Source organism: Lutra lutra, chromosome 1, assembly GCF_902655055.1.
Source record: "Lutra lutra chromosome 1, mLutLut1.2, whole genome shotgun sequence".
NCBI lineage: Eukaryota > Metazoa > Chordata > Mammalia > Carnivora > Mustelidae > Lutra > Lutra lutra.
In genome coordinates, this window is record NC_062278.1 from 122,330,537 (window position 1) to 122,354,567 (window position 24,031).

At 50.3% G+C, this 24,031-nt stretch overlaps 1 protein-coding gene across 4 annotated transcripts in view; it reads left to right on the top strand.

Annotated features, from left to right (window-relative positions):
• The window catches only part of MYLK (myosin light chain kinase), a 202,616-nt gene that overhangs the window by 82,785 nt on the left and 95,800 nt on the right, over positions 1–24,031 (top strand). For all 4 annotated transcript variants that reach the window (XM_047735204.1, XM_047735185.1, XM_047735196.1 and 1 more), the window contains exons 4-11: positions 1,295–1,343; positions 2,255–2,420; positions 3,393–3,558; positions 5,295–5,313; positions 6,365–6,900; positions 7,462–7,668; positions 12,117–12,251; positions 15,700–15,852. In XM_047735204.1, the coding sequence (XP_047591160.1) occupies positions 1,295–1,343; positions 2,255–2,420; positions 3,393–3,558; positions 5,295–5,313; positions 6,365–6,900; positions 7,462–7,668; positions 12,117–12,251; positions 15,700–15,852 (1,431 nt within the window). The remainder of the gene's footprint in view (positions 1–1,294; positions 1,344–2,254; positions 2,421–3,392; positions 3,559–5,294; positions 5,314–6,364; positions 6,901–7,461; positions 7,669–12,116; positions 12,252–15,699; positions 15,853–24,031) is intronic.

Sequence of the window (24,031 nt, forward strand, 5' to 3'; positions counted from 1 at the left end):
CCCAGGCGCCCCAGCTCCAATACTTTCAAAAAGGACTGACTGGCTGGTCCTTCCTCCAGCATCTGGAGGGCGATCGTCTGAGGGGCCCCAGCATCTTGCTGGTGATGGTCAGTTGGGTCCTCCCTGCACAAGTTTCTTCTTTTATCTGCTTAGAAGTCCTTTTAACCTTGAATACACTATTGAGTGACAAGAACCAAACCCACATTATGGAATGAAAACCATACACAACTCGTGACAGAGTGATGTTAAATAGAGATACATGGATAATCATTGTCAGTGGCCTGGAACCCTAGCTTACATGTAATGCTGGTGTTTGCTATTAATCCTTTCTCACTAAGGTTCTTTAATCCTTGAGCCAGATATGCCAAAGGAAACACGCAGCCCCCATTCCCATCTTCCTACGCATTCGTACAGATGCGATGGGTGCTGGAATTTAAGGAAGTTTACCCTTTCCAGTAAACACCCTGCAAATTTCCCATTGCAGTTGCCTGCTGATATTCAGGGAATGACTTCCATGCTTTCTGTGTGTGCCTTGGGTGGGGTTTTATAAACATTTCCAGCTTGTGGCAAAAAGAGAACAACTCCCAGGCTGATCACTATCTCGGAAATGTCCTCCTTTCCCCCTGCACGTTATGGTCACTTCCTGTTCCTGGTCACATTAGGAATGGTCTCTCTCCATGCCCTCATCTGACTGGGTTTGCTGTTTAACCACATCCTGTCCGGCATGACAGCACCTTACCCAGGACCCAGAGTGTCCACAGAGCTACTGGTGCGGGTTCTGGTGAGCCCAGCACCAGGGGTCTGCTCCGCACCAGCAGGACAGATCTTGCTGTTTGCTGGGCCACACGTGGGAGGATGGAATGGTGATTGTATCCAGCGTGAATAGATCCGGTGAGAGAGATGTATGTGCGTCTCCCTCCCTCGCTCCGCCAGGGTCCTCTTCTAGAGAGGTTCTGGATCACCACCGATAATTCCCAGAGTAGAAGGTCCATTGGCTCAGCAGAATGGTTGAATGATCTAGAACAGGTGTGCATGGAAACGTTTCTGCACTAATACTGGCTCTATGACTCCTTTTTCTCTTCTGTTTAAGAACTAGAAGGACAACTTAGTACCAGCCTTAAGTGATACATGTCACTGGTGTCCTGCCTGGCCCAGGACGGGCTCAGTCAAGATGAACTGTTTCCCGGCATTATCACACCCTACTTCTGTGGTTGACTCTTCCTGACCTTCATTGCTCCAAGTTGGTGCCTCAGACCCGACTCTTCAAGCCTCTCTCTCTGTTTCCTTCTCACAGGGGGCTTTATGAAGAAGCATGGTCAGCCTGCTGTTTCTAAAACCTTGGGGTAAGTTGTGGGATGTTCAAACCAGGGTAAGGGGGGCATTAGCTTTTTCTGCTGACCTGACAGAACAGGTCTGGGGCATAAGTCTTCCTGGGCAACCTGGGTTGTAATAGCAAAAGCCCCCTGGGATATGATGTGGCTGTCGCACAGTGCCTCCTGACCTACTAGCCTGTAGGGGTAGCCCCTTTGAGTGGTCTAGCTGCTACACACTGAGGGAGTGTACTGTGTGCCCGGAGTCTGCAGGGATCGCTGACAGTCAAGGCAATAGTCACATTTAAGTAAGCAGACCTGGAAGAGGCCATCCATATGGGGCACTTACTTCTTAGGGAAAGGAAACCTTTGTTGGTAAAGATAAGTAACAGTAGTTGCTATAACATGCCAGCCCCCAAATGGCAACAGTTTAACACGGGGAAAGTTTATTTCTTGCTCAAGCAGTCAACTTAGGTATTCTAGGACAGTCAGAGAACCTTGCCATCATCGTTCAGGGACCTGGGCTCTTTCCCTTTTGCAGTTCCATCATCTCTTGGCCTTGGAGCCTCTCTTGGATCTTCTGCATCCAGCCAGAAGGATGGGCAAGAGGGAGCGTGGAGAATCTCACAGGGGCTTTTTATGGGTTTAGCCTGGAGGTGGCACACATCACTTTTGCTTATGGCCTGTTGCCCCAAACCCAGGCTTTGGGCCAGAGCTCAGTAGACTCCAGGTGTACCTTACCACAAAGGAGGCTAGTACATGAAGTCGCACTGCATGATCAGGGGGTAGAGGAAATAGGTTTTGGTTCCATGGACCTTTCCAGAAGGTGCATGAGGCAGAGGATTGGGAAGGCTGCCTTTTGCTCGTAGCTGACCCAGCTCAAGTGACGTGGGTGGGGGCAGAGAGATCTGAATTGCAGCTGGACTCTGCTCATTTCTTTCTAGGGACAGATTCGCTGCCCCTGCCGTGGAGACTCGTCCTAGAATCTGGGGAGAGTGCCCACCAAAGTTTGCTACCAAGTTGGGCCGAGCCATAGTCCGAGAAGGACAGATGGGACGGTTTTCGTGCAAGATCACTGGCCGGCCCCAACCGCAGGTCACCTGGCTCAAGGTGAGATTTGATCTGCCCCAACTCTGGCTCCAGCCTGGGGACCCTGAATGGAGAGGGTTAGGCCCTTGGACCAACGGGTGTCTGTCTGTCTGATCAGTCCCTTCTGCTCAACTGTAGATGGTTCTCCAGGGTTCTCTGTATGCCCGATAGCCATGCTTGTCCCTGCCCCTATTTGCACACTCTGCCTCTGTAACTCAGCCCGCCATGTCCTAGAATCCACACACTCCCCAAACAGCATAACATTTCTAAGTCAGAACAGACCTGACCATCTCCAGAGAGTGGAATTTGAAGTCATAAGACTAGGTTTCAAGCCACAGCTCCCTCATTTGTAAAACATGTGATGCTGGGCAAATCATTTGGTCTCTTGGAACATTGGTGTCCTTATCTGTGAGACCAGAGATGATGCCAGCTCCCTCAAAATACTGTTGAGAGTATTTCATTCAGGGCCGGGTGGTGTGAAGGCATAGCAGAAGGGCTGGAGGAGGGGAGTGGCAGCATCAGGGGGTGTGAGGGGTGGGGTGGATGTTCAGCAGGGCAGGGAGAAACCTTGGGGAAAGCTTGGGGTCGAGGCCTGTGAGACTAGCTTTCTCACAGACGCGAGCCCCTGACCGAAATGAGTGAGGGGACACCTTTTCCCTATTTTGGAATTCTGCTGGACTGAGCCTGGGAAAAGAGTAAAGGAGAGGGTGGCCGAGCAGAGCTAACGTGAGGAATGAAGGCTCCCCACCTTGAACTAGGGCATCTCTGAAACAAGCTCACACACCTGCTCTGAGCCGGACCTGACATCACACCGCACACACGGACCTCGAGTCAGGGCCCGTGGATTGTCCAAAGACTGCTCTCTGAGCACGCTGACAGAGCCCAGAGCGGAGGATTGTGCTGCCCGGGCCCGGTGTCCACCCCAGCCAGGCTTGGAGGGTACCATGAAGTAAGCAGGTTCCTCTGACCCGGCTGCCCTCTTGCCGTCCACAGGGAGAGGTTCCCCTGCGGCCAAGTGCCCGTGTGTCTATGTCTGAGAAGAATGGGGTACAAGTTCTGGAAATCCACGAGGTCAGCCGCGATGATGTGGGCGTGTACACATGCCTGGTGGTGAATGGGTCAGGGAAGGCCTCCATGTCGGCCGAGCTTTCTATCCAAGGTATCAAGTGGTGGGGGGCTCGTACAGGATGCCCCTGCCTGGTGTCTGTACCCTGCTGTTCGTTACAGATCCGTGTTCCACTGACCCACCCCCCTCCCCGAGCGTTCCCCCCTGGGCCAGGATCTTGAACTCATGTCCCGGCACAGTGCCCCACACCTGTATCTTCAGTGTCTTTTTTCTCACTCCCATTCCTTTTTGTACCTCTGATTGCCACCAGAAGAGTGGACATTCCAAATACCTTGCCGTGACCCCAAATTTAACCTGCCTAAAATTTAACTTATAATCCTCTCTGTCCTTCCCATCGGGCGTTCCCTCAACTTTAAACTCCGTCTACCCCAGGATTCTGCTTTTCCTCTGCATCTGGACCAGACTTTCAGCATCTCCTTTGACCCCTGCCTCCTCCTTGCTGCAGGCATCCAGCCCTGTCAGTTCTTCCCTGGAAATCTCTTTGAATCTGTCTTTTCTTTACATTCCCCTTGGTTCTGCCAAGTCCAGCCTGTGGAAGCAGGAGTGTGGGTGGGGAAGGGGGTTGACATCATTCTATCGAGTGGGAACCTTGAGCAAGGTGGGGTTTGGAGAAGCAGGGAGGGAAACAACCTTCACTCTCCTCCCCCTTTCTTACCTTTCTTTCTCCTATGATTTTTTTCTTCCACATTCCCTTCTCTTTTCAGAAACTGTTCCTCCTTGCTCTCTTTACCACTGTTGTCTGGAGTGTTTTTCATGACCCAAAGAGTTTTGTTCTGTGTTGTGACACAGGCCATATATATGGATATAAACAAATTGTTTCCGTTAAAACAGTCCTGAGTTGTACCACACACAGTACACTGGTATTCTCTGTTTCATTCTACACCACCGAAAGTCCTGGTCTGGACCCAAGAATGAGACTTCACAGCTCACCGTGGGATCGGACCTGCTGTTAGGCATTGTAGAATGGTCAAGCCACACCCCTGACTTGCCCTAGCTCTGAATTAAAGAACTGCTCCCTTCGCAAGTACTTAATGACAAAATGATATGCTGCCTGGGATGTGTTTTAAAATAACTCCCAGAAGAAGCTGCTCTGAAATCCAAAACAAAAAGGAATAAAAAAGACAGGCAAAATGGTGCTATTTCCTTAATCTGAGTGATGGCTTTCAGAGTTGGTTATATCCTCTCTACTATTGTACATTTTGAAATTTTCCGTAATAAATCTTTAAAAATGATGCGTCAGGAAAAAAAAAATATATATATATATACATATAGTATGTTTTTTTCCTTGAAGAACTGAATCAAATTACACTTTCTCCGTACATTTTTAAAGCAGGTATTTGTCAAAACTGATCTTTTGGGAAGATTTGTTTTTGAGGGCCACAAGTAACTTAAACTGTTTGGGTTTGAAATTTTCAGATGTTTATTTTGGTTTGTCCCTCAATTGGTTTCCTTCTGTGGTCGGTGAACGGGACATGTCCCATGGCACAGGGTATGGTCACCGAGACTTCCAGAGAAGGCCCAGGGCAGCCATGGAGGCCTCGATGGTGTCTCAGAGCTGGGGATCTGACCAGCTCCCAGCTCATCCGGTTAATCCAAGTGGTTCAGCACCAGGGATGCAGAGGGAAGGTGGGAAGAGCATAGATGGGGGCCAGGCAGAAGCTGGGGAGGTGAGTACTCCCTAAGAAATGAAAACCAGTGCTGTCTTATCATTGTCTCCTCTTGGTACATAAGATAGTCCACTAACAGTCTCCCCTTCTCCCTTCTTCCAGGTTTGGACAATGCCAATAGGTATGTCTAGGATTTGTCATCACTGTTTCCATCTTGACATGCCCTGCAAGAAAAGACAGGTTGTAACAGAGAAATGCCCTGAGTTTCTGAGTCCCTGCATAGGAGGGAGGGCTGACAGTCGGGGCCCTTGTTAGGCTTGGTTTTGTTCTCCTGCCGTGGTAGGCCACACAGGCTTGGGTACAGGCTCGCCAGCACAGTGAGACTCGAAGACAGTGCTGTCATCTTTCTCTGGCGTCTGGCCAGGCCGGTTAGCTGTCACTAGGAAGGGCGCTGGCTAGACACCAGGTCCGAGGGGTGGGCAGATGCCTGGTGGAGGGAAAGGGCTTTCAGCAGAGCTGCCCGAAGCCAGAGTTACAAGCTGCAGCAGGTCTGAGGCAGAGGAAGGAGGTTAGAGGGTCGCAGAAACCCTTCCTGGACGCTTGATGTTTGAGTTCAGGCCCTTGCAGGGGAATGTTAGCCAGATGAGGAAAAGCACAGGGAGGGTGTTCCCAGCAGGACAGTAGCTTGTGTGAAAGTGGGAAGATGAGAGCCAGGTGGGCCCCCCAGGGGCCCCAGAAGAACATCAGTGTGTGGCGGCAGCCTGGCAGGCCATGTAGACAGTCTGGTGAGGTCCAAGAGGCTCACTCAGGGCATCCTTGTGGGCTCCGTTGAGAAGCTCGGTCTTATTCTCACCGCAGCGAAGGTCGGCTGTGCTGCCATGCAGGCCGTGGATCAGAGGGCAGCCGGGACCGGGGTGAGGCAGTTGCATGGTGGAAACTGGGGTGGTGCTCAGGGGTTGGGGGTGAGAATAAAGGCAGACTGGATAAATGTAGATAGAACAGGCTCTGGGTTGAGCTGAGGGACAAGGAAATGGCAGGAATGGTGGCTTGCCCTGTGCCTTGGGAAGCTGAGAAAGCTGCAGAGAGAGACTTTTGCTCCCGCTGTCTTCATTCATGGGCTTTTGTGATCCCTGGAATCCATGCTTGTGATGGGTAATGCTTGTGAGTTACCAGATAACCATTCTCTTTCCCCTTACTCTTTCCCATTGCCCTTCCCAACCACCACCAAACAGGTCACTGGTGAGAGGAACAAAGGCACCCAGTTCAGATATCAGGAAGGAGGTGACCAATGGAACCACACAGGGGCCGAAAGTGGACAGCCTGGAGTCTGCCGCCGAAAGAAGGAACTGCTCCAGCGCCCAGAGAGGGAGCTCCCTGACCTGGGCCCCAAGTAGCCAGCCTCAGCCCCTGCAGGAGTCCCAGCCAGAGCCATCCGAGGACTCATCCAGGAAGGCCCTGAGGAGCCCCATCTTACAGAAGACTTCCAGTACCATCACCCTGCAGGCTGCCAAAGTCCAGCCGGAACCCAGAGCACTGATCTCGAGCACCCTCTCGTCTTCTGGAGAAGAGAGGGAGTGGCCAGCTGCACCGCCCCCAGCCACTCACCCTACCAGGCAGACTGGTCTGGGAAGCCAGGAGGTGGTGAGCAAGGTTGCTACCAAGAAAATCCCCATAGAGAGCCAGAGGGACTCCACCTTCCCCAAATTTGAGAGCAAGCCCCAAAGCCAGGAAGTCAGTGAAGATCAGACAGTCAAGTTCAGATGCGAGGGTGAGTAGAGCTAAGGAAGGTCAAGATCCCACCCCGCCCCACCAGTGTAGCCCCTGGGAGGTCACTCCCTCCATCAGCCTGCAGTGGTATCTGCCCAGCCCCTTGGACTAGAACCCAGCCCACCCAGAAGCCACCTTATAGGAAGGACTCAGTCTAGCAACATACCTTGTTCTGCAGGAACACCCAACAGTGGCCCACTGTTCATTGTTGGATATGGATTGGCCCTGTGTCCTAATTCTTAACCACCCTAGAGGGGAAAACCCATCATCACCATCACCATCAATAAACAAACCACAGGGGCTCCTGCACTTTCCTCCCCTTCTGCTGGCTTTGGCTGATCTGGAGACCTGACTTGTCGCCCTACATCCCTCCTCCCCACGGACCCTGCCTCCTTCTTGGGACATTTACTCATGCACAGTGCAGGGGGAGGGGTGAGAGAGCCTATTCAGGGGGAGGGCAGCTCACACCAGAACGAACTTCTCCCTTGGGTCCAGCATCCCACCTGCCCCACAAGCACAGTGCACTTTCAGGGAGCCTCACGTGCTTCACCTCGCCCTGTAGTTTCAGGGACCCCAAAGCCTGAAGTGACCTGGTTCCTGGAAGGTGCCCCCGTGAGGAGACAAGAAGGCATGGTTGAGATTTATGAAGAAGGCGAACGCCATTACCTCTGCCTGCGGAGAGCACGGCCCAGGGACAGTGGGAGCTATAGCTGCACGGCCTCCAATGTCCGGGGCCAGGTGTCCTGTGGTTGGACCCTCCTGGTGAAACGTGAGTACAGGTCTCCAGTCACCCTGGGTTCTCTCTAGGGGGCCATCCATGCAGGAGTGTCGCCTCTTTCCGCCCCACACAGGGTGTACAAGCCCATAAAAGCATCATCCCCACCCACATGCCAAGCCCAAAGTCATTGCTCCAGAACAGGTGACTCCTGACAGGGAGTTCACATCAGAGTCGCCTCAGAATAAGCATGCCCAGCCCTGGCGACAGCTTCCTTTTCTGGGCCCTTCAGCTGTCCACAGAGAGCCATGACTCACTTTTCTAACCACAGAGAATCAAACATTCACTAAATATACGCGTTGAGAGTCACATGAGATGATGTGGGATCCCACATCTTTTATGTTTATTGTAATATCTGTTTATGAAAGTTGTGCCTGTTCCTTGTGGGGATTTAAACACAATACAGTTTTATGACTCAGAAATAAATGATGTTTTAATGTTTTTAAAGCAAAATTGACATTGTGCTGTTTGTATACTGCTTTCTGTTCTACCTTGCTCATGTTACATGAGCATTGTTCTATAGATTTCTTTCTAGATCACTTAATATTATTCAATAACGTGATTTTCATGGCCATATAATGTTTCATAGAATAGTGTATCTGATTACACTTGCTCTTACTATTAAATATTTTGATTGTTTCCATTTTTTCACTATTGTAACAAAACTGTGATAAATATCTTTGTACCCATCTATCTCTCTACAAAATTTCCTTCTTATTTTATTTTTTTTAAAGGTTTTATTTATTTATTTGACAGACAGAGACCACAAGTAGGCAGAGAGACAGGGAGAGAGAGGAGGGGAAGCACGCTCCCCGCCAAGCAGAGATCCCGATGCAGGGCTTGATCCCCGAACCCTGGGATCGTGACCGGAGCCAAAGGCAGAGGCTTTAACCCACTGAGCCACCCAGGTGCCCCTCCTTCTTATTTTAAATGCTATTCAGGGACTCTTGACCCATTGAGGAACATATTAAACTACAAGGAGAGAGTCAGCAAATTTCAGGCTTTTAGAAGTTCAATGGATAAATAACCTTTGCCTGTTTTTTTCAACAAATAAATTGCAAGAAAAAGAGAAAAGGAGGGACAACCAATAGGAAACTTAGGTGAAAAGATATGTAAAATATATCAGTAATCACAATCCATGGACTTTGTGTGGCTCCTGATAGAGACACCTTTTAAAACTTTGTTTAATGAGAACACCAGGAAAATTTGAGCATTCACAAGGTATATGATAGAATGGAATTAGTGCCATTTTTAAGATAGGATGGCAGTCTTTTTTTTTTTTTTTTATGCCTGTGTATTTTAGAGATATAAAATGAGTTATTTACTAGTGGAAATGATAGATGATATTTGCTTCCAAAATAATCCGTGTGTAGTGGGAGCTGGTGGGGGTACAAATGAAATGAGAGGGGCCGTGAGTTGATAATCATTAAATTTGAGAAACAAGTATATGGTAATCCACAGTACTGCTGTCTTTCCTAGTGTATATATTTGAAATTTGCAATAATAGACGTTTCTGAAAAAAAGGAGGGAGAAGAACTTAGTGGTTCATCCCTACAGTGGGATTCCATGCAGCCAGTAAAACGAATATGGCTGACCTATGGACTCTGATGGTGAAACGTGTCCAAGATGCTAGGAAGGGAGAAGAGCCAAGCGCAGAGCTGTAGGTGTCATATGTATTTGCATAAAAGGAAGAGAATCTGTGTAGATATGTGCAAAGAGATGCTTATGCGTACATTAAACATATCTGGAAGGGTCCACACGTTGCCTCAAGGAAAGGAAACTGGGGATGCTTAGGAAGAGGTGGGGAGTAGTCTTCTCACCACATGTGTATTGTTGATTTACTTCTTTTTTTTTTTAAAGATTTTATTTATTTATTTGACAGAGATCACAAATAGGCAGAGGCAGGCAGAGAGAGAGAGGAAGGGAAGCAGGCTCCCCACCGAGCAGAGAGCCTGATGCGGGGCTTGATCCCAAGACCCTGGGATCATGACCTGAGCCAAAGGCAGAGGCTTTAACCCACTAAGCCACCCAGGCGCCCCATTGATTTACTTCTTAATTGGCATTTTCACTCTGTTCATGAATTTCTTCTTAAGAAAGAGTCTCCATTCCATTTGGAGGTGGGAGTGCCTGTAGGGTTCACAAGTCCAAGAGCCCGAGCCTCCTCAGCGGAGGCTCTGTGCAGGGGTTGGACCCGCGGCATCATGTCCAGCAAAGGCTAAAAACCCACAGGCTTATGTTGCAGTGGCCGCTGTTATTACGAAATGGAAGCTGTGCACTGAGACTGTACTTGCAGCAAGTTTGGGGTGAAAGAGAATGTGGTCTTCAAAGCTCCCACAGAACCCGGGACAAACAGGGCGGGAATTACACATGCCGCCAAGCCGGCTCTTTTTACCAACAGTCAGCTGTTGGTTTTTGAACGCATGCCCTTCAGAATGTTGTGAGCCTTTGGTTAATTTCCGGAGTTCTGAAAAAGTGGATTTTGACTGTTTTGGCCAGTGTTCTTGTTGCTTGTGTGGAGGAGCAGATTTTCGGGAGCCCTTACTCTGCCCTTGCAAAAAAGTGCTTCTGGGCTCCCTCTCCCTTTGGAGACACTGAGTATTCTAACACCTTTCTGGACGACTTCACCAAGAAGTCCCCTGATGTGTGTTCTTTCCGCTTCTCTGGCATCACCTTCTTTCTCTGTTTTCTCCTGTTACCACATAAAACTCTGTCTCCCTTACCAGGACTTCTCTGTCCATCCCTTCACTGCTCCCCAGAGATCTTACTTAATGATGATTCACTCTCCCACCATTTTTTCCGTCTGTCCCCCTGCCCGCATACAGAGGCCTCTCCCTTCTCCCTGCAAGCCTGCTCTGGTGAAAAAGGAAAGAACATCTGCTTTTTGCTCAGTGGCTCCTTAAGCTCCCACTCCATCTCTCCACTGTCTTCCACCCCCAGACTCGTGGCAGGTCTCATCTCGATGTGTAGCTTCTCCTTGATGGTAACAGCCAACACTCCACAAAAGCCTGCTCAGTGTGGCAGGCTTTGTGCTAAACGCTTTACCTCTGTTGTTCCATTTAGTTATTATCCTAGCGGTCCGAGGAGCTAATTGTAGTCACACCCATTTTCCAGATGGGAATACTGAGCTGTGGTGAAGTTAAATGACTTGTCCAAGGTCACAGGCCTTGTAAAAGATAGCCTGTTTCTAATCCATGTTGGCTTGACATGAAGTCCATGTTTTTTTCAATGGCTCCCAAAGGCTGTTCCCTGTGAGAGAAAGTGACGCCGGCTGAAGAAAGGGATAGAGGTGCCCACACCTCTCGAGGTAGTCAGTCCATCCCTTCCCTTGGCACCAGACCCAATCATATGCACCATTGTTCTGACTTAGCTGCTCTCCCATGGCCTACTTGCCCGTAGGGAAGCTCTGGTGTAGAGGAGGGAGTCCAGAGACAGAGGTAGAGAGCCGGGTATAAAGCCTGCCTTTGCTGGTCGGACTATGACAAACTACTAACTGGGTCTATAAAATGAGCTGAAGAAAACAATCTCATGGCACTGTCACAGTCTCATGTGGGAAGGTGCCTGGCATGTAGTAAGCCCTCATGTACCAGCTTTCATCCTTAACCCCCTACAATACAATATAGCTTACCTCTCACTGCTGCATGGAATAGCTTCTCCTGAGAGGCACAGGGGAGGCCTCTTCTAATCACCAAATCCCGTCCCCCTTCTCGGCTCCCAGCCACTTTGACATTTCTGCAGTATGTTCTGCTTATGGAAGAGACCATCTATCCCTATTCCTCTTAGTTAAGCACCCCCCCCCCCCAGTCTACAAAATGTTTCCCCAGTCCACCTGTTGAGGGCTTCTGGAAAGTTCCACTCAATGGTTCTCAATGAAAATATGCCTCAGAGTCCTGAGGGAACTTAGGAATGCATGCATAGTCCCAGGTCCCCAGCAGTCCTGAGCCATTGGCTCAGGTTGGAAAACTAGGACACATATGAGTCTTTGTTGTTTGATCCAGTCCTGGGATTGGAAAAAATAACACGTTAAAATTGAAATGTCCTCCCCAGTGGGCATGTTTGTCTCTACAGTTACAAAGAGATTCTCAAGATTATGCAGGTCCAGTGGGATGTGGTAAAGGAGAGAAGGGACGCTGGGGAGTAATGGGGGACCAGGAAAGCAGGGAAGAAGGAGCTCTGTGGGTGCTCCAGGATAGGCGAGGAGGAGCCTGAGTCCCAGAGGAGGGGGCAGGCCCATGTCCTGAGCGCTTGTGGACCTGGGCTGCTCTGTGACAATGAATAAGCCACTGCTGGTTTCTCCGTCTCTGGCCCCAGGTCTCCACACCTATAGTGCAGCCTGCCTCCAAGCATGCAGAGAGGTTAAGGCCAAGCCAGGCTCCTGAGAAAGCCTGGTGCCTGTGCCCACTGGCTGTGGTCTGAGACGGCCTGTGTGTTCTCTACCCTTGCAGGCCTGGCCGCACCGGAGGTGGCACCCTCATTCTCCAAGGTCCTGAAGGACTGCACTGTCGTCGAGGGCCAGGACTTTGTGCTGCAGTGCTCAGTGCAGGGGACCCCGGTCCCCCAAATCACTTGGCTGCTCAATGGTGAGTTCCTCTTGCTCCAGCCCCCTGGGCCCTTTGGCTCTGCCTGCCTTCTCACTTGGCTTGGCATGAACCTGCAGGGTACAGGGAGCTCACGGGACCGTGGAGTCTGCTATTGGCTGGCAGGGGACGCTGGGCAAGTTGCTATTCCTATCTGAGCCTTGAGCTCCTGCAGCATGGGAATAATGTCAACTGCCTCCCAGGGTGGGGGCTGTGAAGTGAATTAGATCCTTTATATGAAACAGCTAATGTACGTGGGTGCACAACCAACTTGGCCAGGCTCACAGTAGGTCCTCAATAAATATTTGTTGAGTCAATAAGTAAACAAATTAACAAATAAATGAACCATACTAGAAGTTACTTGTGGAACCTCACCTTTTACTTTTTTTTATAGAATTTTATTTATTTCTTTGTCAGAGAGCACACAAGCAGGGGCAGCTGCAGGCAGGGGGAGAAGCAGGCTCCCTGCTGAGCAAGGAGCCAGATATGGGACTGGATCCCAGGACCCTGGGATCATGACCTGAGCTGAAGGCAGCCGCTCAACCGACTGAGCCACCCAGACATCCCTGAACCTTGCCATCTATTTAGTGGCAGTTGGTTTTGGGATTTGTAGACCAGCTTTTTAATGTTATGGTCCTATAGAGACATTCCAACTTTTTTTTTTTTTTTTTTGGCCAAGTAAGGTCTTTTGAAAAAATCTGCAGTCATATATTATCACTCTTCTCTTGGTAAAAAAGCCTTTTGATTCCAAAAGTATGGGAGAACTCTAATTTTAGAACTGAGAACAGGGGCGCCTGGGTGGCTCAGTCCATTGGGCATCTGCCTTTAGCTCAGGTCATGATCCTGGGTTCCTGGGATCAAGCACCGCATTGGGCTCCCTGCTTAGTGGGGAGCCTGCTTTTTCCTCTCCTTCTGCCTCTACTGCTCCCTCTGCTTGTGCTCTCTCACTCTCTCTGTAAAATAAATAAATAAAATCTTAAAAACAAAACAGAACAAAACAAAAAAAAGAACTGAGAACAGTCCATCAAGTTGTTGATGTTGAACGGGGTCTGCTTTGGGAGCCCCTGCTTTGGGGATCCATGGGGAGGATGAAGGAAGAGCTGCCAGTCAGGAGACAAGGGCACTTAGCCTTCTCTGCCATCTAGGGGTTGGGGGACCTTGGACACCCCTCTTCACTCCCCGGGCATCAGCCTCTTTATGGGTGAGGAGATGGGCTGAAACAGAATGTTTGGGACCCAGACCTCTCAGGGCTGATAGAAATAGGCTCCTCTCGGACAGTGGCACCTGTCAGCTATGCACCAAATCGCCCCCAGCTGTTTCTACACTATTGATGTGTTACTTGTGAACCTCCCTAGTTGGTATAGTTTGCTTAGGCTTTGCTAGAGATTATCTCTAGTCAGTGAGAAAAGGTGAATATAGTTTTCCCATGTGTCATATTCTTGGGCAAATAAGTGACAATTGAAGTCACCCTTCCCTCTGCCCCTCGCTATGGACAGAGCTTCTGTCGGATCCTGGAACTGACCACAAAGAGGCAGCCTCTTTGCAACTGGAACAGAACACGGACTTTAAGGACTAGTAATGGATCTGAGTAAGAGAGTTTCACTTCCCTCTGGCTCAGAATCCAGACCATGGGTCAAGAAACATTTTCCATAAAGCCAGATAGTAAGTATTTTCAGCTTCGCTGGCCATATTGTCTCTGTCACAACTACTCAACTCTGCTGTTGTGGCAGCAGAAAAGCAGCCAGAGACAATATGTAGATGAATAAGTGTGACAGTGTTGCAATAAAACTTTATTTATGGACACTGAAATGTGAATTTCATACACTCCTCACAGATCACGAAATATTTTCTTGTTGATTTTTTTCAATGATTTAAACTCTGTAACAACTATTCTTTGCTTTCAGGCTATACAAAAACAGGCTGCAGGTCAGATTTGACCCATGAGCAGTAGTTTGCGGACGCCTGGTCTGTACCCCTCAGGACCTGGAAAAGTCACCCTACCTTTTTATTTTTGGTCAATGTTGGCATTTCCACACCATTACCACTAGAGGGCGATCATGCTCAAGTTCTCTGGGCGGCTAACCAGTCTTCCCATCTCCTGGTGGGGAGAGTTCTGTGTCTCTCAATTCTGAGTGCCCCGAGCCCTCAAACTCCTTTCTGAAGCCACCATTCTATCCCATGTGTGTAGAGCCAAAGTGAGTTATGCTCCAGTAACAAAAGAGATCTCAAACACTTTGTTGGCACATTTCGACAGCAGAGGCGCTTTGATAGATGTCATGGAATGTACTGGTATTCTCAAGGAAGAGAAGTTGTAGAGTGTCATTTCTTTTCACAAAAAGCCAAGAGCAGTGTTCAGTCCTCTCAGTCGCCCAATCCTGGCCCCTGCCTTTCCCCAGCTCCCAGCCCCACCTTTATGAAGGGCAAACTCTTTTCCTTCCCGCCCTATGGCATGCTTGCTTGGCAGTCTCTGCAGACTGTCATGGAGACACGAGGTGTTGCTATGTGCAGAAGAAAACATTGGACTGCAGGGAGAGGACTTCTTTCCGCACTTACTCCTCCCCCCCCCACTACCCACCCCCAGTTTTATGAAGTGCAAACCAGGACCCTGGGGCCTGACAAGGGAAGCAACTGACAGTTGCTTCCTATATAGTGAGCAGACACATTCCTGTTCTGAGGCCAGAATCTTCAGTGATGAGATTTTTTTTTTTTCCCCCTGGAAATAAAAGCTCACATCCTGGAATGATAAAGTCCCAGGGACGTATAGCATTAAGGAAACCACTGACGTTCATAGCATGCACTTCTATCTCCATGCAGGACTTTATGTGTCCTGAATAAAGGGCCTCTCATGGCAGGGACTCTAGAAAGAAGGGGCCTGAGTCATTTTTAGTTTTGCATATTTATCTTTTCCATGAACCCTAAAATGCACCAAAATGCACCGAATTGCAGCATCAGATTGAGGTCACACACTTGCTTTCTGATGAGTATCTGTAATGGGAAATGGACTCATTATTTCTGGAGACGTCTAAAAGGAGCCAGGAGCCTCCTGTTGTCTGGGTGAGGCCTGTTGTGCCTGAGGCTGGGCTCTGGGCCAGATGACCCTGTAAGATTCTTTCCAGGCTCAGACTTCTGTGAAGTCTAGGCTATGGATGCTGGGGCTGTTCCTTTAAACAAAATGCACAGAACTATGCTCCCTTCCCTCCTGCATTTGCAGTGCCTCCAGAATCTCTCCCCATAGTCCTTCCAGCCCCAGACTTGTTCCTGTGCCCCAACAATCACTGTCTCTTCTTCATCTCCCTCCCTAACACCTGGCTTCCTCTATCCAGCAGGCTAGGGGACGGCCAAATATGTCGTCAACCCGCAGTGGATCTGAGCAAGCATGGTGACGTGACAGCTGCCACACCGGGGAGCCTCCCCACATCTGGCCTGAGCCTTCCTGTGCTTCCCTCCACAGAGCAGCCCATCCAGTATGCTCACTCCTCCTGTGAGGCCGGCGTGGCCAAGCTCCACATCCAGGACGCCCTGCCGGAAGATGACGGCATCTACACCTGTCTGGCCAAGAACACCGTGGGGCAGGTGTCCTGCAGCGCCCGGGTCACTGTCCATGGTAGGAGCCTCTGGGCGCCTCTCTAGAAGCACCTTTGAAGCAGACACCTGCTTTGGAGAAAGAGCACACTACACCTGAAGGCAGGCAGGTGGAGGAAATGGCCTCTAGAGGTCCACAGTCACAAGGCAAAGGCCCCCTCCCCCCCCTTGCCCCAGTGGGGCTGAGGGAGGATGCAGTGGAAAGAGGCAAGGGCTCCCTTGGCTCAAGAAGCTTCCAGTGTGGTAAGAAGTCCCCTCACATGGAAAGGTACCCCAGGAGGAATACTCGCATACCCTCTTAGGACTCAGGGGGTCTCACTAGTGCTACCTCCCTCACCGGGGGCTTCAAAAGGGTCCCAGGATGTTCCCCTTTTCCTTGACCCTGCTCCTCCCCACCAGCCTAGGCTGGTTTTCATACATCAGCAGCCTGGTGCCCAGTAATCTGATTACCACGCTCATCCATTGATCCACACCCAGCCCTTAGTCCCAGGAAGTTCCAGGGGAGTCACAGCACTTGAGACAGAACTGTCTGGGCTGTGGGGTCGGCAGGCATGGTGATGGTGCGGGGGGAATGCTCCCCGGGGCTGGGGTGTCCAGGTAAGCCTGCTTCCCTACCTTCCCCCCACTCCCAGGGCCTAGGCTCCCGCTCCCCGGCACACTGGCAGGAGACCATGTCTCTTCCCTCTGCCCCCTAGGGTTCAGGTCTTGGGGGGTGTGGGGTGACACTCCCTATAACGTGGGCAACTGCCTTCTGGGAGGACACACGACCTGGTTCCACCGAAAAGGGCAAGGCGGAAATCACGTGCTGGTTACTGCGTTAAATACTTTCTCATTTAGACCTCAGCAGGCCTGGGGAGGCCCACACTCTCCGTTATTTTAGACCAAAGAGTCTGGAGGTCTCAAAAAGCTTACGCGACTCGCCCAAGCACACAAGCTGGTAAAGTCAGACTAGGCTTCCAGACGCAGATCCTCGTGACTCCAAGCCTGTGCTCAGTCCTATGCCCTTTTCCAGGGTGTGCATTCACTGGCCCAAGGGGACAGCCTGGGCCCTGTAGGCCGGGCAGTGTCACCCATAAGGATTAGGGGTTGGTGCTCTGTGGGGCTCTTTGCCCAAAAGAGGCCCATTCCCAGGACTCCCCAATTTCTCTGAAGGGCGCTAGAGTGGAGTCATCACCTGGCCTCTGCTTCCTTCCAGGAAGCCGTTCATACCCAGGGGGAGCCTGATTCTGGCCACCCCCACCCCTGGAATCTGTCAGCTGGAATTCTGGCTTTGTCCTTACAGGTCTCCTTTCATGGCTCATTGAAGGGCCTCAGGAAATTGTGATAATGAAACGAAAAGAGATCTGAGCTTCATCTCTTTGGGCCAGAGGAGTGACCCTCCCCTTCCCAACAGGGGGGCTCTCTTTGCAAGTCCACATGGCCTGCTCCAAAGCCTAGTAAGGGGCAAGAGGGCCAGAGTGACATCTGATGGGTCTCTTGCCCAAGACTCTCCCCACTGACTTCAGCTAGTGGCCTTGCTAATCCTGTGCCTGTCCCCACTTGCCTGGGTTTAGTTTGGATTAAAGAGACCCAGCTGAGCTAATAGTTCTTCTGGAGGTGGGGGTCCTCAGATGAAGGATCAAGGAGTCTTTGGGGCCGTCCTCCTTGTCCCCAGGTCTGTGGGAGGAGTGGGGTCTGGGTGACTGCCCATGCACACATGTCTTAAAGCAGAAACAGGTCCCCAGCAAGAACTCTGCCAAGAGCCTTTGGGGTTTGCTCTGAGAACAGCCCCACGTGAGTGAGAACTCCTTCCCGGTGTGGGGATTTGCTGGCCTGTGAAGGCCAAACAGAGGCTCAGATACCATAAATGGTGAAGCAGGCTGAGAGACGCGGCCACGCGCGGGCCGCAGGGCTGAGCTGTCAGCACAGGAGCCAGGCGGACTGAGCCTGGCACAGGGACACCCTGGCTCCCTGCCCTGGGCGGTCAGGCAGCTAAAGGCTACCCCATCCTCAGCTGTGGAGTTTTTTCTTACTTTATTGGCAGTTCCTGGAGCTCTAGGTCTCTGGGGGCGTCTGAGGGGGTGGGGGACCGCAGGAGAGACATTTGTTCCCACTGCACCGAGCATGGTTCCCTTCCAGTCTCTCCTTAGCTGCCCAAGGCCTGGCTTTTCTGTTAACCCTCAGTGTGGCACGAGCCACAGTCCCATCCTGGCCGGGGAGCTGACTGGCCTGGAGTGAATCCTGCTGCACCACTAGCTTGCCTGGCCACGGGGGCGCCATTCCACCCTCAGGGCCTCGCTTTCCTCTTCCACGCAATGGGGACACTGATAGTCACAGTCCGCAGTACGGAGGATTGAGTTAACGAATACACGGAATGTCCTCAGAACAGAGGAAGGGCTCGATGTGTGCTGTTGCAATTTTGACCAACAGACTGCCCCCCAACCTTTACACACGGTAAAATCATTCAAAATGCCAAGTCTAAGCGGTTTTACAAAAGGACCAACTTTGCCACCGTGGGTGGACGGCGGTTGTCTGTCCATCCGTGTGTCTGTTCGTTTGTTTTTAGGAAGGAGCGAGAATCCCGGAATTCTAGAGGGAGGGAGGCACCTGGCAGAGACACTAGAGCCCGAGGAGGACCCCATTCTAGGGGCTCTGGCCACGAGAGGGCGCCCTTCAGTCAGGCACCCTTGCGATCAGCTTCCCGGGGAGGAGGAGGTTTCCAGGGAGGCTGTGCTGCAGGCTCGCTCAGCCCAGAACCCCGTATATGCTCCGCGGAACGCCAGGTGTGGGTGCTCTTTCTCACCTCGTTAGCCTTTTGCCAAGGTTTTGCAATCATCCAGAAGTCGCTGGCCCAGCACTCTGATGTGATTTCTGCAGCCACTTTACCCAGCTTTCTCTGCCTCTTCTCTGCAACCCCTTTCTCCAAAATCTGCCTCTCTCCCTAGCAAATGTCCCTCCTTTAGGAAGCCCTCCCCGGGAACCCCAGAGTGAGTCCTCTCGCTGGCTGAACTTCTCCTATCATTGTGTTTATTTGCCAATAAATCTGTCCCGAGCCCCTGCTTTGGGCCAGACATCATTCTGGGAAGGCCCCAGTGAGCAGGGCAGACACGCTCTGCCTTCCGGGTGCATGCGTTCTGATGGGGAAACGCGCCATAATCACTACCTAGTTTAATCATGTTCTGACGGAGAAAGGTGGAAGGGATCCTTCTGGGGCATGGGTGAGGAGCACATTGGGTGGTGAGGGAAGGCTCTAGGTGGAGGGGACTTTTGAGCAAAAACTTTAGGGAGCTGGAGAAACAGGGCTCCAGGCAGGCGGGACAGCAGGTGCAAAGGCCCTAAAATTGGGAGCAAGGTCAGCCTATTCAAGGAACAGGCAGATAAGCCAGGGTGGCTGGAGCAAAGTGAGAAGGAGTTCAGAAAGAGGGGCAGGGGCACCTCATGCAGGGCCTCTAGGGGTAAGGAGCCCACATTTTATTCTAACTGTGGGATTTCACTCTAATTGCTGGTTTAATTGTCTTCCCTGCTAGACTGTAAGCTCCCTGCAGGCAGGGACCCTTTCTTAGTCATTATTGCCTGTGGATCGGGGCCTCCTCTGTGAGACGGTGTTCAGGGAATGCTTGAAAGCACACAGTGGTAATGGCCTCTCTAGAAGTATGTCACTTTACCTCTTGACTTCCCTGGGGGCTCAGTGCTCATTGGAGTGTGCCAGAAACCCACCTGCTAGCTCTCAACAGTCCCTCAACCAATATTCCTTCTCTCTTCCCCCCAGCCCAGGATTAAAAAAAAAATTCCCCAATAGTTAACCAGGCAGTGAAAGCCTTTCCCCACCAACCCAACCCAAGACGAACACTAAAGGATGATTAACCGAAATTCCTGCAGAGCCTAGGAAGATCCGAGAGGGGAGTAAATATTTCAGCGTATTTGGACTGAGTCATTGGGGTCAGGGGGAGACTTCCTCAGGCTAGAATACTTTAATTTATCTCCCCCTGGAGTATCTTTGTCAAGGCTAAAATTCTTAAGTGAGTAGATTTACTAACTTGCTAACTGTGCCCATTTTGACTTTAGTATCTCAGCTTAATGGTGTTTATTTAACTGAAGGCTTGTTGGGCCTCCTTAAAGGCACCTAAGGAGATAAAATGTGGGGAAGGTTTTTAAGAAACTGCTATCTAGAGTAAAAAGATGAAACTTAGAGCATCAGTAGAAGCCCAGTTCACGCTCAGGTTATTGACAGGTGCTAAGTGGGGCAGCGCGGAGCCCTGACAGCCTCCCACCCCCACCACTCTCCCAAATTAAGCTCGGGAATTTCAGATACTATATAATCTGTCCAGTGGTGTCTCCCCTCGATAAACTCTCAAGCACTGGAAACATTTCTAATACTTACTAATATTAGCTAAAGAGAAATGTACTGAAGGAGGATAAACTTTGGTTTTAATTTTTTTTTGGTCTGCTTCGAAGACCCTTAGCCGATCCACACACATCTGTCCCAGAAATCTTTTAAATTCTAGGAAGGCAAGCAGATAAATGTTAAATTATTTTATAACCAATGTTCTAGTTTAATGTAGTTTGAATACAGCAGAAACGGGGTCATGCACCACAGGAAGATTTCTGAGTGAATGCGTGTACATGTGTGTCCATATCTCAGAACTGAAGCCTCGGTTTACTAATTGGACAATAAGAGATGCAGAACTGTCTAGTTGTCCAGCCCACTGTTGGCCGAATCTGTCCTTTGCTTGCTTGGAGGCCTTGGTCAAGAACGCCATCCAGAATAACAGCTTTGTGTCCCTAACAGCAAAATATGACCCACGCTATGACTGTATGATGGCAACGGTGGTTTCCAGGCCCTCCTTAGGAAGGAGGGCTGGGGGCCTTGGCTGCTGTACCTTTATGTTGAGCTATGTTGACCTATATTTGATTGTAACTTCTGAGTCAGTCAGAAGGCTATGGTGGCAGTGATTCCTGCTTCCCATCCAGCACCCCTGCCATTACTGGTCAGAGATCTTTTGGGGACTGTCCTACATCATTGTTTCTTTTTGTTCTCTCTTTGTACACTTCTATTCCTGTTTGCTTCTCAGGTTCTAGAGAAGTCAGTGGGAGGGAAGAAAAGCCAACAGACCAAAGCTCTTTTTTTGGCATAGAAGTAGAAGTTTTGCCCAATCACCAAGTAGGTTTATTTGGTTAGGCGAGACTTTTGTTGGAAGAGAAGTTAAGTACTAGGGATTTACACCTTGCATAAATGCCCCGCTAATAGCAAGGGGCTGGGTGAAGGTAAGCTTCCTTTGACTAGTCCTCTAGAGTCAATGGTCACGTCATGGCATGTAGGGAAAGGAGGCTAGTCTCTGATCCCTGGACCGTGCTGGATTTTGAGCACCAAATAAAGAAAGAAGGGAGGACTGTGCTTCCAGAGTTCCCCTTCAGATGGTGATTTACTGAGTTTCCATACCCTAACAGGGCTTGGAGTGAGCCAGATTGGCTGTTGGAATGGTATTTTGCGTTGTAATGACTAAGCAGAAAAGCTCAGCAGTGGTTTCCAGCTGTGCTTTTGTAAGAGGTCTGTGTCTTTCCATGAGAGGTTTAAGGAGGGAGGGTATTAGGAAGTAGGGGAGAGCCTTCCACAACCATTTTCATTTGGTGAATCCAGGGATGCAGGCAAGCTGCTGAAGGACAGGGTCTGAGGCTCTAAGAGTGGGACTTAGTAAATGGCCCTGATGACAATAGGCAGGGGTCCTTCTATAGGGGAGAGTCCTGGGAGCAGGGGGGGCTCCTGGATGGTAGGATGTTTCCCACCAACACCCTCTCTTTATGTGTCTGTGTCATCTGTTTAAGCTCTTTTCCACAATTTCTTGTTCTAATCTGAAATAAGTTTTGAATGAGTTGGAAGCCTGCAGAGGGCCATTTTCAAGGCAAGCTACTCAAAGTGTAAACATGTGTATTTAATGAAAGCTCGGATCCGATCAGGGTGGCTGAAGAAAGGAGACAGGTGGAGAGAATGCTTCTAAGGAGAAACCCCAAAGTGTTTTTCCTGCTAAACCCGAGGAAGGGGAAGGAAGGACCCAAAGGGGGGAACAGGAGGGTCACTGTAGTGTCGAAGGAGGGCTGAGATCACGGCCAGCCCCGGGGACAGAGACTGTAGATGCCTCTTAATTTCAAGCCCAAGAGAAGCTAAAGCCTTCGTTCATATCTCCAGCTTTGAGAAATAGCTTATAAAGGTTATTGCATAGGAGCCAATGAGAATGGTAACAAAGTGCACCTGTTGGGTGGGTATTTAACTCTTTCTCTAATTAAGAGCTTTTCAGAAATGGGGCGCCTGTGTGGCTCAGTGGGTTAGAGCCTCTGCCTTTGGCTCAGGTCATGATCTCAGGGTCCTGGGATCAAGCCTGCTTCCTCCTCTCTCTCTGCCTGCCTCTTTGCCTACTTGTGATCTTCTTCTATCAAATAAATAGATAAAATCTTAAAAAAGAATTTAAAAAAACTTTTCAGAAATGAAATACTGAGTTAATACCAGTTCATGTGACTGTTTTAAACCATCAGTGTTTTTAATGAGGAACATTGTTTTGACAGAAAACAACTAATGGGTTAGAAAAGCTGACTTGTCAATTATTCCATTCCCATCACAAGTCCCCTTGTGAATGACCACTTCACAGGTGGAGAGCAGCCATGCTCAGAGGTAAGGGGCTGCCCACCGCATTAGGCCTACAGCTACTCCGGCCCCTGCTGGGTCTCAGGGACGCTGACAGGTTCTCCGTTTGCTGCTTCTGCCTCCTCAGAGCAAGAAGTTAATGTGGGGGTCTTCAGAAACAGTTTCTGATGATTTAAAACAGAGCAAAAGTGGCCAAGGAGAAAGACATCAGAGGGTCAGTGGGGGCTTGGGGGGGGGTCCTTCCTTTTCCCTCCATCTATCCCCTCTCTGCCCCATCATCTCTGCTGCTCCTCCCCCTTCTCCAGTCCCGTCACCAGCTGTACTGGATATGGCATCATTCTTGTTGTCGGGAAACTACTTCTAAGTATTCTTGATCTCAGGTCTTGTCTTTCCATGGAGGGCAGGCTTGGTCCGTTCCCTTTCTCTCCAGGTGGAACAGGGCACCCAGTAGCTAGCTACTCAGTTAAATGACAGAGTGAGTCTGTGAGTGACTACGGAGTCACTGGCCAGGGCCCACGTACCGGCGCCCCCGGTGAGTTCACATTCCATCTTTATTTCTAGGCCAGTACATCAAGGGAACTTGGCCCTTCCTGGATCCCAGACAGCAGGTTCTCTCCAGGCCTGGTCTCGGCAGAGTGGCAGGATGCACAGCTGTGGGGAAACCTGGGGTATATTTAGTCTGGCCCCATTTGAGCAGAGACATCTGTCTCTGGGTCCTGGGGACCCCTCCCTTGCCACCTATGTGCCATGGCCAGTGCCTGCCCTCCCCAGATGAAGGCGGCTCCCAGTGGCGGTTCCCTGGGCCACTGGGGACCTCTTGCTTCAGACTCGACCCCCCACCCCCGCTTCAGACCAGGACTATGCCAGACAACCTCCAAAGCTGAAGCCCAGAGGTGCAGCTCTCTAGGGGCACTGGCGAGTCTGGGCATGGACAACAGTGAGTGAGAGCTCCCACGGGAATCTGAGTGGCTGCCCTTTGTTCTCAGGACAGCAGGGGAGTGTGTCCAGACCAAGTCCCTGGAGGTCACGTCAGCGCTGGGATCTTAGCACAGGCCAGCTCCCTTCTCTGAGCCTCAGAGAAGTGGGGACACAACCTGCCTTACCTCTGGGGATGTTGAGGATAACGCTGAATGGCCTGAGAGCGTCCTTCAGAATCTTAAAGTGCCAGACCCTCCAAGCCATTCTTGTGATGATGTCCCCTTGTTGGCAGCTGCTCTATGTCCTTCCAGAGTTGTATGGTTCAACAGCAATGTCCTGGTTTGGAGGATGGCTCTCATTGTAGGTACGGCCACATTGAGTGTACCCAACCAAAAACGGTCAGTTGGGTCAGGAAAGGCCAAAAAAACCATGAATTTTTATACTTCTTATGTGTCAGACATTGTACTAGCTGCCTTACATAGGTTGCTGCTTTGAATCATCTAACAACCCTACGGTATTTATCATGCATTATAGTGATGGTGTAGATGTTACACTTATCAACACGGTAGCATCCAGACCTGATAGACTGTGGGTTGGGGAGCTTGCGTCATGTCAGACAGCCAGAGCTCCAATTTCAGAGCACCACCTTCCATCTGTCTCCTGGTTT